Genomic DNA, 14,646 nt, shown 5'->3' with positions numbered 1-14,646 from the left:
AGATTCTACTGATGTTTTGGGTCAAGACCCATTAGCCTTTAAAGAAGGCTCTCAACCTGAAACGTCACCTATTCCTTCTGTTTCCTCCCACAATCCAAAGACATACAGTTTTGTAGGTTAATTGGCTTGGTATAAATGTAAAATTGTCTCCAGTGTGTGTAGGATAGTGTGCGGGGATCGCTGGTCGGCGCAGACTCGTTGGGCCGGAGGGCTTTTTTCCGCACAGTAACTCTAAGCAAAAAGTACAACAGAGGATTTTTTAAGAGATATCATATTTTTCTGCCATTATTTATTAATAGCAAACTTTCTCATTGGTTAATTTTTACAATGTGTCATGTTGGGTTTATTTTTCTTATCTCTGCATTAACTCATTGCAACGCTTTGTCTTTCAAATGTATATTATTGAAAATCTCAACAATTCTTTTTAAGAAGCCATGTATAATTAAATCTGTTGCAACTTGTGTTGTAAACAGGATTCAATACAAAGGATCTTGCTGGCAATTTGTAAGAAGGCAGCAGAGAGTACCAGTGCTTATGAAAAGCATAGAATTTTGATGATGTATCGCTTGTTTGTAAATTTGCTACTGAAAGAGATTATGGACGGACTGGGAAGATTGTGGGCATTTGTTCTCCGTGACGTCATCTATAGTCTGATTCACCACATCAATAGTCGGTCAGTTCTTTTCTTATTAATAATTTATTTCAAGTTTGCTTACAATTAATTCTTGATCAGTGTATGCCTTGGGGTACATCTCTTGCAATTGAAAATTTGTAGTCTCCACTTTCTAAATAAGCTTTTTTCTTAAACAAAGGGTTTTTTAATTTCCTCAGGCCTCTTTGATACCAAAGTAAAGCTCATGTTTCTGCATTAGCTCGCCACAGCTCTGTGCCTTTCAAACTTATGTTACTTACAAAATATAAATGACAGTGTGGAAAACCTAATAGGCTATTATGTTGGTGAATGGGCCACTCTTGCAAAACAATTTGATTTCCATTAGCTTCGATGAATACAAAATTATGAGGCTGGTAGTATAGTGGATGGTGAGCAGTAGGCTCGCTGATGTCCGAATTAACAGTACACACTCGGATAACTTGGAAGACCAAAATATATCCCCAACATCTTATACTTGCACATCATTGTTTCAGATTGTCCATTACATTTTTTTCTTTATAGGCCAGCACACATGGATGATGTATCCACACGCAGTTTTTCTCTGTGCTGTGATCTCTTGAATGCCACTTGTAAAACTGCTGTAGAACATTGTGGGGATGCACTGGAAAATCATCTTCACGTCATTGTGGGTACATTAACACCATTGGTCCAGGAACAGCCAGAGATTCGTCAACAGGTAAGACATTGATGTGTAATAATGATTCTGTCGGCTTCTTTGTTCTAAGTTTTATTGGATTAATTATATATGTTTTGCAACTTAGTAAAAAAATGTTAAACACTTACTACAAAATTGAACTCTTATGCTACTTTTAATGTGGAATAATATCCCATGGTATATCAAAGGCACAATCAAAAAGTCAATAGCTGGTTGAAAAACATCTGTAACCCTAAGCTTATAATAGGTTGGGTTAGGTCTTTAGTGGGAAGCAAAGGGATAGTTATTTAGAGGGGTTTATCTCAAGATTCAGACTGACACGGCTGAAAGGAAGTCACTAATTATGAGTCCAAAGGAAACAGGGATTCTGATACACGGCTATAAGAATTGTAAGGGAGGAACTGCAGATGCTGGTTTAAATCGAAGGTAGACACAATGCTGGAGTAACTCAGCGGGACAGGCAGAATCTCTAGAGAGAAGGAATGGGTGCTGTTTCGGGGTCTCGACCCGAAATGTTGCCCATTCCTTCTCTCCAGAGATGCTGCCTGTCCCGCTGAGTTACTCCAGCATTTTGTGTCTACCTATAAGAATTGTAAATTGGTCGGATCAAGGGACCATAAGACATAGGAGCAGCATTCGGCCATTAATAAGGTCATAAGTGACAGGAGTAGAAGGCCATTTGGCCCATCAAATCTACACCGCCATTCAATCATGGCCAATCTATTTTGCCCTGTCAACCCCATTCTTCTGCCTTCTCCCCAAAACATTTGCCATCCGTACTAATCAAGAACCTGTCCATCTCCGCTTTAAAAAATAGCGAATGACTTGGCCTCCACCATCGTCTATGCCAATGAGTTCCACAGATTCACCACCTTCTGGCTAAAGAAATTCCTTTTCATCTCCACTCTAAATGTACATCCTGTTATTCTGAGGTTGTGCCCTCTGGTCCTAGACTCTCCCATCACTGGAAACATCCACTCCATCTAGGCCTTTCATTATTTGGTAGGTTTCAATGAGATTGCCCCCTCGTCCATCAAAACTCCAGCGAATACAGGCTCAGACCCCCAAAACGCTCCTCATACATTAACCTGGAGTAACACAGCAGGTCAGGCAGCATCTCTGGAGTATAGAAATAGGTGAGTGATTTTAAAGTTCAACTTGGTAGGAGCCAAGCATCATGCATATAATTATTTCCATTCTGCTTTATAAATGTTTTAAGATTCTTCGTGAGTGTTATTTTCAATTTTAATTTTGATATAAACAATTAGTGATTTATAGTTGTGATTCTTCCAGGCCCTAACGTTGTTGAAGTATCTAGTGATTTCTAATCGAGACAATAAAAACTTATACCATGCAATTAGACGGTTGGATCCATTCCCTGATCTTCCTGAATTCAAAGAGCTGCGTCTTATCCAGGAGAAAATCAAGTATAGTAAGAAAAGGTTCACGTTATTGGAGGTAAAAATCGTTTTTTAATGTATGCCATGAGGTTTGAATTTCATGCTTTTTATTTTGTGAAAATACTATACCTGAAGTATCACATTACTATCATTAATCCGAAAAACCTATATGCTCTTATAATTGGGTAAAGATTTAATTCTCGGGTAAAAGGCAGACTCAAAGAATTCAATGTGAAGTTACCAAGAAAAGTAAGACACAAAATGCTGGAGTAACTCAGCGGGGCAGGCGGCATCTCTGGAGAGAAGGAATAGGTGACGTTTTGGGACGAGACCCTTCTTCAAACTGAGAGTCAGGGGAAAGGGAAACTAGAGATATGTGGACGGGTAAGGTGTGTAAATGAAAGATTTAAACAGATGATAATAAGGAAATGTAGAATGGTTCATTGTAAGCTCTGGTGAAGGTGACAACGCGGCATACAATCAGTAACATTTAATCAGGAAGACAGGAGAACTAGGATGGGGGAGGGATGTAGATAGAGGGAAAGCAAGGGTTACTTGAAGTTAGAGAAATCAATATTCATACCGCTGGGTTGTAAGCTGCCCAAGCAAAATATGAGTTGCTTTTCCTCCCAATTTCCTACAGCTTTTGGAGTATGCTTTGCCACTCAGTGAAATCCTGTCAACTTTCTTTATATCTTCTGAATTTCTTGACATTAACATAGTCAATGACCAAAAAAGACACAAAGTGCTAGTGACTCAAGTTAGTGAGTCGGGCATCATTCCTGGAGAACAAGGATAGGTGATGTTTCGTGTCCAGACTCTTCTAAAGTCTGAAGAAAGATCCTGAGCCAAAATGGTGCCTATCAATGTTTTCCAGTGATGCTGCTGACTTACTCCAGCACTTTGTGTCTTTTTGTCACACAAGCATCTGCAGTTCCTTGTGTGTACCTTGTCTCCATAGTCAATGTCCAGCCATGCACTTTGCAAAATGGATTGCCACTTACACTGACTTCCATTGGATCCAATATTGCTTCTTTTATTGGTTCCTGGTAGAAACATTATAGATTGGACTGTTCCAGTATTTATTAAATTGAGAATTTTAAAACAAATGTATAATAAGTTGGAGAGGAGTGGTGCAGCGGTAGAGCTGCTGCCTTACAGTGCCAGAGACCCCGGCTCGATCCTGACAATAGGTGCAGGAGTAGGCCATTCGGCCCTTTGAGCCAGCACCGCTATTCAATGTGATCATGGCTAATCATTCACAATCAGTACCCCGTTCCTGCCCTCTCCCCATACCCCCTGACTCTGCTATCATTAAGAGCTCTATCTAACTTTCTCTTGAAAGCATCCAGAGAATTGGCCTCCACTGTCTTCTGAGGCACAGAATGCCACAGATTTACAACTCTCTGAGCTTTATGTCATCTGCAAATTTGCTAATGTTACTTTTAATCCCATAATTTAAATCATTTATATTGTAAACAACTGCAGTCCTAGCACCGATCCTTGCGATACCCCACTAGCCACTGCCTGCCATTCTGAAAGGGACCCGTTAATCCCTACTCTTTGTTTCCTGTCTGCCAACCAATTTTCTATCCATGTCAGTACCCTACCCCCAATACCATGTGCTCTAATTTTGCCCACTAATCTCCTATGTGGGACCTTATCAAAGGCTTTCTGAAAATCACGGTACACTACATCCACTGGCTCTCCCTTGTCCATTTTTCTAGTTACATCCTCAAAAGATTCCAGAAGATTAGTCAAGCATGATTTCCCCTTCGTAAATCCATGCTGACTCGAAACGATCCTGTTACTGCTATCCAAATGTTCTGCAATTTCTTCTTTTATAATTGACTCCAGCATCTTCCCCACCACTGATGTCAGGCTAACTGGTCTATAATTTCCCGTTTTCTCTCTCCCTCCTTTCTTAAAAAGTTGGATAACAGCTACCCTCCAATTCACGGGAACTGATCCTGAATCTATAGAACATTGGAAAATGATCACCAATGCGTCCACGATTTCCGGAGCGACTTCCTTAAATACCCTGGGATGCAGACCATCAGGCCCTGGGGATTTATCAGCCTTCAGTCCCATCAGTCTACCCAACACCATTTCCTACCTAATGTGAATTTCCTTCAGTTCCTCCGTCACCCTAGGACCTCCGTCCACTAGTACATCTGGGAGATTGTTTGTGTCTTCCTTAGTGAAGACAGGTCCAAAGTACCTGTTCAACTCATCTGCCATTTCCTTGTTCCCCATAATAAATTCACCTTCTGTCTTCAAGGGACCCACATTTGTCTTAACTATTTTTTTTCTCTTTACATACCTAAAGAAGCTTTTACTATCCTCCTTTATATTCTTGGCTAGCTTACCTTCGTACCACATCTTTTCTCCCCGTATTGTCTTTTTAGTTATCTTCTGTGGGTGGTGTCTGTACGGAATTTGTACGTTCTCCCTGTGACCGCGTGGGTTTTCTCGGGAGCCGGATCCGTTTCCCTCCCACACTCCAAAGGTTTGTAGGTTCCTAGTGTGTAGGATAGTGCTAGTGTAAGGTGGGATCACTGGTCAGCGCGGTCTCGGTGGGCCGAAGGACCTGTTTCAGTGCTGTATCTCTAAAGTCTAAAGAAGATGAGATCAATTAAAGAGCAAGAAGAGTGAAAAACTTCAAAAAAACAAACATACTGTGGCATGTTACCACAAAACACATTAAACTTTCTTTTGCATTCTACACAGTCAAATCATACCATTTATGAGTACAATCAAATCATACACAAGTACAATAGATACTGCAAGGAAATATATATACAGAGCAAAATATAGTGCAACAGAAAGTGCAGACAAAAGTAAAGTGCAAGGGCTGCAATGAGGTAGTTCTTCTTCTTAAGCCCTTGGCTCCTCCAGGGAACATAGGCCATTGACAAATGTCCTTCACCTCACTCGGTTGTTGGCGGTTCTTTCGAGATCTCCCCAGTTGAGCCCACTCTCAGACATTTCTGCCTGGACACCTTTTCTCCAGCTGTTCCTGGGGCAACCTCTTTTCCTTTTTCCTTGGGGGTTCCATTTCAGGGTTTGCCGGGTGATGTTTGTGGCAGGTTTTCTGAGGGTGTGTCCAATCCAACTCCATTTTCTCTTTCGAATTTGCAAGTCAATGGGATCCTGGCTCGTTCTTTGCTTACAGGTCCACGTTGCTTACTTTGTCTCTCCTCCAAATGTTTAGTATTCTCCTGAGGCAGGTGTTAATGAATGTTTGCAGCCTGTTTGTTGTGTGTTTTGTTGTTCTCCATGTCTCTGATCCATACAGCATTACCTGCTTCGCATTTGAATTAAAGATGCGTATTTTGGTGTTGATTGAGATGTATTTTGAGCTCCAGATCTTCCTGAGCATATTAAACACCACCCTAGCCTTATTGATTCTGTTTTTTATGTCTGCATCTGCCCCTCCGGTGGTGTCCACAATACTGCCTAGGTATGTGAATGTTTCTACCTCCTCCAGGGCAGTGCTGTGCATGAGGATAGGGTTGCTGGTTTTGGGGTGGATCTTCATCACCTGTATCTTTGCTGTATTGGGTGTAAGACCAAGTTTTGTTGCAGCTTGTAAGTGTCTGTCCGTCTTCTCCTGCATTTGTATCTGTGTGTGTGAAAGGAGAGCTATGTCGTCTGCAAAGTCAAGGTCATCTAGCTGTTTCCACATTGTCCACTGAATTCCATTTCTTTTCCCTTCAGTTTCCATCATGATCCAGTCAATTGCCAGGAGGAGCAGGAATGGTGACAGTAGACATCCCTGCTTGACGCCTGTCTTGACACTAAAGCTCTGGGAGAGCTGGCCTGCATGCATAACTTTGCATGAGGTTCCATTATACGAGCTCTTGATTAAGTTTATGATCTTGGTGGGAATTCCATAGTGGTCCATTAGGCACCATAGTGTTGTCCTGTCTTAGCTGTCAAACGCTTTCTCAAAGTCGATGAAGTTGATGTACAGGGACGTGTTCCATTCAATAGACCGTTCAATGATGATGCGTAGTGTTGCTATGTGGTCTGTGCATGAGCGATCCTTCCTGAATCCTGCTTGCTGGTCCCATAGCCTCTCGTCTACAGCTTCCTGAAGACGGTTGAGGATGACCCGGTTGAGAATTTTACTGGGTAGAGAAAGTAGGGTGATCCCTCGGTAGTTCTTACATTTTCTTAGGTCACCTTTTTTTGGCAGTTTCACAATGTATCCTTCTGCCCATTCTGTGGGTGTCTTTTCCTCCTCCCAAATTCTCCCAAAGAAGCCGTAGAGCATGTCTGTTGATGAGTCTATGTCTACGTTAAGGGCTTCAGGTGGAATATTGTCAGGGCCAGCAGCCTTGCCAGTTTTCAGTTGCTTGATTGCAGCCTTTATTTCTGATTTTGTTGGTCTATCACACTTAATATGTAGTGGTATCCTGGTTTTGGGAATATGTGGCTGCACTGCCAGTGGTGGCCTGTTTAAGACTTCTTCGAAATGCTCTACCCATCTGTCGAGCTGCGCCTCCTGGGTTGAAAGCAGTTGGCCGTTCTTGCCTGTAAAAACATACTGTGGCATGTTACCACAAAACAAATTAAACTTTCTTTTGCATCCTACGCAGTCAAATCATACCATTTATGAGTACAATCAAATCATACACAAGTACAATAGATACTGCAAGGAAAAATATAAACAGAGCAAAATATAGTGCAACAGAAAGTACAGACAAAAGTAAAGTGCAAGGGCTGCAATGAGGTAGTTGGAGAATCAGAATTGCACACCTAGCTTATGAGAAGTCCATCCAGTATTTTATTAACGGTGGCGAAGAAATGTCCTCAATTTGGTGCAATGGAAACGGCTACTTCCCTGCTATTATCAGACAATTGAACGGATCTAACATGAACCAAGGGTGTAGTCCTGATCTCCCAATCCTGGACCTTGCACTTATTTTTTTTTAAATCTGCGTTATCGCTGTGGCTGTAATACTATATTCTGCAGTTTAATTTTCACTTTGTAGTACCCATTGTACTTGTATGATTTGATTGTACTCGTGTATAATATGATTTGACTGAATAGCACATAAAGCAGTTTTCAAAGTATCTTGATACACATGACAATAATAAACTGATAATAATTTGCCAATTAATTATTTTGTGGGAGAAATTTTTGAAGTAGTGATATTGACCAGGACACTTGATAAAACTCTTTGCTTTTCTTTGAATGCACCATGTCACCCTGCATATAGATGCATAGAGCCTCAGTTAAATTTAATCAGTAAGACTTCACATTTGATAATGCAACACACCATCGATGCTAAATTGAAATTTCAGCCAACATTATCTACTCAAGTCCACTCTGGCATTTGAATCCATGTCTTTCTGGGTGCTAATGTTTACAGGACTTGGAAACTTGAAGTTTAGATGCCTGTGGTTGGTAAAGAGAAATAAATATTGGAAGAAGTGAGCTGAGTTTCATGTTATGGAAGAACAAATCAAACAGGGCTGATATCGATGAAGTCTTGAACACCAGAAGGACAAAGAAACAGAAGACAATGAAGGACAGTGAACATGAAGCATCCAAATAACTAAGTTCAAAGTGTAGAGGAACTGTATCCACAGACAATGACACAAAAGACTAATAGAGATAGAAATAGCCGGCCATAAATGAGAGATTACAGAAACACAGACTTCATTCCCTGGATAACGGAAGAAGTTTGATAACAGAAAATGAGGTAGAAGTCAATTGTAGAAGAAAAAATAAGGTGATTATAAGTTTATGTTTTCCTTTACCTACTTTATTTTTTCTATTTCAGGAAATCAATCACTTCCTCTCAGTCAATTCCTGCGATTCCTTGCCCTTGACTAGGCTTGTGGGATTAAATGATCTAAAAAAACAGCTAGCACTTCATAAAGAGGACACTAAAATTCTGCTAAAAGAATGTCAAGGTAACTTGATGGTATCTTAATGAATAAAGATCCTGGCAGCAGTACATGAAAATGTTGTTTCAGTAGAGCACAATCATGTTTAAAAACAAGCTGTAAAATTGAGCTGCATTTCACTAAATCTTTCTTGTGGATAAATGTTACCGTGTCAACATATTGACCTGACTGCAGCACTGTTACAATAGACTAAATTAGATGGTGTGTGCATTAAACCTGCTGTTTTATAGTAGGAATTTACTCCAAATTGTTAAATTGGAATAATGGGATTTTATAAGCCAAGAAGAAGGCATGTGTTTGCTACCCACCCTTGCCTTCCACGACTGTGGTCCCAAGCCTCTCTGGTTCCAAGCTATAGAAGGTTGGAACTTTGCCACGTGACTGACCGGAGCAGGAGAGCAGTAATGAGGACCTCCCAGGAAATTCGGCAAGTGGCCCTCTGAGTGATTAGGTTTGCTTATCTTATCCTTCTGGCAAAACTTGGTAAACCACTCAGATCGTACAAAATGTTAACTTAGATAGCAGCTTTAACCTCACAATCCAAGTTCAATCCTTAGTTTTATTTGTGTTATCAGTGTGTGGGGCCGGAGGTAAGAGAGGGCTCGAGAAGGCGTGTACATTTCCTTCTTTAAAATGAAAAGATGCCTTGCTCAGTTTTGTGGCTGGCTGAATTTCCACCATTCCAATAGGACTGCATTATGAATGTACAATTGCAATGTGTGCGTACTTTATATCATAAATTTCAGTACAAACGGTGGAAGTTCCTGTAGCTGTATTATTTAAAAGTTACAAGCTATACCGTTAGACTTGATTTAATGCATTTCTAAAATGTCTTCAGATGATCCAGAGTCCAGTGTCCTTGTGAAATTAGTCGTAAATCTTCTGCAATTGTGCAAGTCTGCTATCTGTCACCCTGCTGGAAAAGAAATATTGGGTGAGTGCTTAATTTGCCTGTGATTCAATGTGTGGGAGAAAAAAAACATGATCCTCAGCTGGTGGTCTTCATAGAGAATAGCAATGTATTAGAAAGCTAGAAACTCTTCCTTTCTCGACCCGAAACGTCACCCATTCCTCCTTCTCTCCAGAGATGCTGCCTGACCCGCTGAGTTACTCCAGCATTTTGTATCTACCTTTAGTTTATGGACTCATTTTACTTGTATATTAATGTTTTTTAAATGACCAAATGGACACTGGTTCATTTATATAAATGCCAATTTTAGGACTGGAAATGTTTCTTCATAAAGCATTATCAACACACATTGGAACCAACAACCTAAAAAACCTTAAGGAATAAATGGACATTGCTAAGGAGTATTAGTGCCTTTCAGGATGAATAAACAAATATCATCAATCAAAAACTTTCACGTGCTAGCCCCTTTAACATAGTAATATTTGAAACGCACATCACAGGACCACAATCCAACAAACCAATCTCCCAGCTGAGTTCAAAAATGACAAATGAATTGGGATTTAAAACGTAGAATATGTCTCGTATGATGTAAAATCCAGCCTGAACTGGCAGAATGTTCAGTTGAAGTAAGAATCCTGTCCAGAATTAGTTTGAGCCATTCTTCTTCAATTTCTGCTTAAATTAGTCTTTATCATTAAATAAACGACAATTAACTCTGAGCAAAACACAAAGTGCTGGGGATACTCAGTGGACCAAGCAGCATCTTTGTTTTTAGTTTAGTTTAGAAATACATCACGGAAACAGGCTCTTCAGCCCTCTGAGTCTGCGCTGATCAGCAATTCCCACACATTAACACTATCCTACACACACTAGAGGCAATTTACAATTTTACTGAAGCCAATTAACCTACATACCTGTACGTCTTTGAAGTGTGGGAGGAAACCTGAGCACCCGGAGAAAACCCATGCATCACAGGGAGAACGTACAGACTCCATACAGACAGCACCCGTGGTCAGGTTTGAAGCCGGGTCTCTGGAGCTGTAAGGTAGCAACTCTCCCGCTGCTCCACCTTGCTGTGAAGGGAATAACAGATGATGTTTCGGGTCTGGACTCTTCTTCAGATTGAAGAAGGGTCCCACCTAAAACATCTGTCCAATGCCTCCACAGATGCTGCCTGACCTGCTGTATTCCTCAGCACTTTGTGTTTTGCTCAAGATTCCAGTTCCTTCTATCTCTGAGCCATCTCACATTTTAATGACTGGTGTAGAAGATGGCATGCGTTTGATGCTGGGGTTGGTGTGCATCTGATCAAACAGTATTCTATTCCAGAGCCACTTGATAATAGTCTGATGAATGGTCTCGACCCGTAATGTCACCCATTCCTTCTCTCCAGAGATGCTGCCTGTCCCGCTGAGTTACTCCAGCATTTTGTGTCTGTCTTCACTTGATAATACCGTTGGATTTAAAAGCACTGAAGAAGATCATTTCCCTTGAACCTGTTACATTACAAGTTTAGCAAGTTGCAGTGTGGTGTCCACCTTTGATGTGTTAGTCAATTCATTTTGAAAACCTTTAAAGCAGTTTAAAGGTTCTGGATTATTTAGTTTGCAGCAATTATTATTTGAATGTATCCTTGAAGTTTACATTCATTTTGTGATTTCAGAAGCTGCAGGCAAGTGCTTTGGAGAAATGGGTCCAATTGACTTTTCCACCATTGCTTTAAAAAACAAGAAAGATGAATTTCATTTCAAGACGTCAGAAGTTAATTCTAAATTGGTTTGCATTCTCCTCGATGTAATTAATAATGCTCTCATTGACCAATGGTGAGTTTATGCATGTTTTGAAATGAAGCAAAAAGCAAAAAACGCCTTGCAGATCGCTAAAGTCTGCATTACATATACCCTTTTGATTGAATTTGTGTGAATCATTATATTTATTGCACAGCATATTATTTGTATAGTTTTGTAGCATCATATCACCAAAATGCACACAATGGTTTTAATTAGGCTTGCTTGTCCATGATTTTGTTGAAGAGTTTATTGCATACTTCCGTGTACATGGAACATATAACTCCCAGGTGAAATCTCGATTTTCCCTTGTAGTTGATACATTGTGACTATTCATCCTGTGTTGGAAGTAATAGTCTAAAATTTCAGCTGCAATGTCTATTTGGTCAGCTCGAAATTATGTTCTGATCTCTCGCTGCAGGTTACAGGAGAAGCGTGGAGGTTGCTTTGCTAAAAAATTAGTCAAGTCAAGTCAAGTCAATTTTATTTGTATAGCACATTTAAAAACAACCCACGTTGACCAAAGTGCTGTACATCTGATTAGGTTCCAATGGAAAAAAAATGAAACATACAGTAGCACGCAAACAGTTCACAGCGCCTCCTCAATGAGCCTCAAACGCTAGGGAGTAGAAATAGGTTTTGAGCCTGGACTTAAAGGAGTCGATGGAGGGGGCAGTTCTGATGGGGAGAGGGATGCTGTTCCACAGTCTAGGAGCTGCAACCGCAAAAGCGCGGTCACCCCTGAGCTTAAGCCTAGACCGCGGGATAGTGAGTAGCCCCAAGTCGGCCGACCTGAGGGACCTGGAGTTAGAGAGGGGGGTTAGAAGATTTTTGATGTAGGGGGGGAATGTCCATTTAGGGCTTTATACGTGAATAAGAGGAGCTTGAAGTTGATTCTGTACCGTACAGGGAGCCAGTGGAGAGAGGCCAGAATCGGGGTGATGTGGTCCCTTTTACGGGTACCCGTCAGGAGTCTCGCTGCGGCGTTTTGGACCAGTTGCAGGCGGGACAGGGAAGATTGGCTGATCCCAGTGTATAGGGAGTTGCAGTAGTCTAGGCGGGAGGAAATGAAAGCGTGAATGATTTTTTCTGTGTCGTCGAATTGGAGGAAAGGTTTGATTTTAGCTATGGTTCGAAGTTGGAAGAAGCTGGCTTTTACCACAGCGTTGACTTGCTTATCAAATTTTAATGCAGAGTCAAATATCATGCCGAGGTTTTTGACATGCGGTTTGACTAGGCAGGATAGACTTCCAAGACTGCCTGTTATCAATTTGATGGAGTCGGGGGGGCCGAATAGGATGACCTCAGACTTGCTCTCATTTAATTGGAGGAAGTTCTGTGCCATCCAACATTTTATGTCCTCAAGGCAGTGTAAGAGGCTGTTTAAATTTGACTGGTTGTTGGGTTTCAGGGTGAGGTAAAGCTGAGTGTCATCGGCATAGCAGTGGAAAGAAATGCCGTGCCTTTGAATGATTTGGCCAAGGGGGAGCATGTATAGAGAGAAGAGAATGGGGCCTAGGATGGAGCCTTGTGGAACTCCGCAGGAGAGGCTAGCTGGAGCAGAGGAATAACTGCCTATGTTGATGGCGAAACTCCTATCTTTGAGGTACGAAGCGAACCAGCTCAGGGCAGTGCCATCAATGCCAACCGCGTACCGGAGACGGTCAATAAGGATGGTGTGGCCCACTTTATCGAACGCTGCGCGTGATACATGCCATCTGCAAGTTGTAAAAAAAATTGTGTTGATTTATTTATTTTTTCCACATAAATTCCATGAGAGCAAAGTTTAATCCATATCTTAATTTTTTGGGCAATTTAAAGAATCCTTGCAGTTGGGGAGAATTGGAGGAGCAATCAGCCCAAGTTCAAAGTGAACCCAGTCTAAACTTGCCCAGCTAACCAGTTCAAAGTGAGCGATAGATTATCTTGGGCATATTATAGTTCCATCAAAGGAATGTCATTTGTACATTTTCAGGTACTATTGGTTTAGAATCAAAGAGGTGTGAGAAAAAATCCTGTTAGTTTACTGATTACTTTTACAAAATCTAGCCTTCCTGTTCTTTTCTGCCAGTATTGATGTTCGCTTTGCGGCTGCTAAATGTGCAAAGAACATACTTGCCACCCAAACAGGCCACCAATTCTGGGAGTTAAGTAAGAATGAACCCAATGGTCCTGATCCTATGTTGATGTATTTACAACCTTTCCGAACACCCAGAATGAAGGTAATTATCCTTGAACACAGTGAAGCATCATATTCACTGTGTAGATGCAGAATAACAATCTGATCTGAAGCTACATCTTACCTAATGTACAGATAATAACTCCACCACTAAACTATCTATTTTAGTATCATGTTATTGCTTTTCACATAACTTGGTTCAGTCTGTCTTAAGTTTTCTGATTAAATTTTTTTCAGCAGTTATTGTGATCATGTTTTTCATATTTTAAAATATATCACATCCTACATTTTGGCTCGGGTACTAACCCTAAAGTTAAATTCTCCTTTGTCAACTTGGTCTTTCTTTTCTACTGTTCATCATTTTTCTAATGGATGAAATGATTATTTCATGGTTTTTGTTGTATATTTAACCTTGCCCGTTGCCAAAATGCAACTCCTTTTTAAAAAATAATGACTTTATCCTCTAACCTTTTGCATTCACCTGTGATTCTGTAGTGTGTCTTTCCTGTAATATCAGTATCCTTTCAATAAAACCATTGTGTAAACCTATGATTTGTTGACTTAGGTTCCTGAGTTGCTGGCAGACAGCAGATCCAGTCCTTCTGAAACTCTTGATGACAGCTCTTTGTGGATACCTCAGGGTGTAAACCATGACACATGGCTGAAAACACTAACCTGTAAACTATTAGACAGTGGAGGTGTGAGGAGTGAAGTTCTACAGTTAATAAAGCCACTATGTGAGGTAATCCGGTACCTTTTTAATTCTCCAAATTTGTTTTTGTGCCTTTGCTTGAAATTTATATTTAAACATTAACATTGTACCAATGCAACCACAATTGTTGACTGCTCAGTCTGAGTGGCCCCTGCATTCTTATCAGATTATTAATTATTTCTGTATATTAGGAATTGTTTTCTTAATTTCATTACATTTGTGGATTTTGAGTAAGTAACACGATGGCCGAAAATGACACAAGATGCCGGAATAACTCAGCAGATCAGAAGTGAGTCTGAAGAAGGGACCCAACCAGAAACATCACGTGTCTATGTTCTCCAGAGATGCTGCCTGACTTGCTGAGTTACTACGACACTTTGTGTCTTTTTTGAAAAAACAGCATCTGCA

General features: G+C 40.7%; 1 protein-coding gene across 1 annotated transcript in view; it reads left to right on the top strand.

Moving 5' to 3' along the window:
* Positions 1 to 14,646, top strand: part of atm (ATM serine/threonine kinase) — a 110,184-nt gene that overhangs the window by 55,267 nt on the left and 40,271 nt on the right. The window contains exons 29-36 of the mRNA XM_078402472.1: positions 474 to 673; positions 1,175 to 1,349; positions 2,622 to 2,786; positions 8,524 to 8,656; positions 9,489 to 9,584; positions 11,224 to 11,383; positions 13,419 to 13,569; positions 14,092 to 14,268. Coding sequence (XP_078258598.1) covers positions 474 to 673; positions 1,175 to 1,349; positions 2,622 to 2,786; positions 8,524 to 8,656; positions 9,489 to 9,584; positions 11,224 to 11,383; positions 13,419 to 13,569; positions 14,092 to 14,268 — 1,257 coding nt within the window. The remainder of the gene's footprint in view (positions 1 to 473; positions 674 to 1,174; positions 1,350 to 2,621; positions 2,787 to 8,523; positions 8,657 to 9,488; positions 9,585 to 11,223; positions 11,384 to 13,418; positions 13,570 to 14,091; positions 14,269 to 14,646) is intronic.

Source organism: Rhinoraja longicauda, chromosome 7, assembly GCF_053455715.1.
Source record: "Rhinoraja longicauda isolate Sanriku21f chromosome 7, sRhiLon1.1, whole genome shotgun sequence".
Classification (NCBI taxonomy): Eukaryota; Metazoa; Chordata; class Chondrichthyes; order Rajiformes; family Arhynchobatidae; genus Rhinoraja; species Rhinoraja longicauda.
The sequence above is the reverse complement of the archived record's forward strand: the minus strand, read 5'-3'. Positions and strand labels throughout refer to the sequence as shown.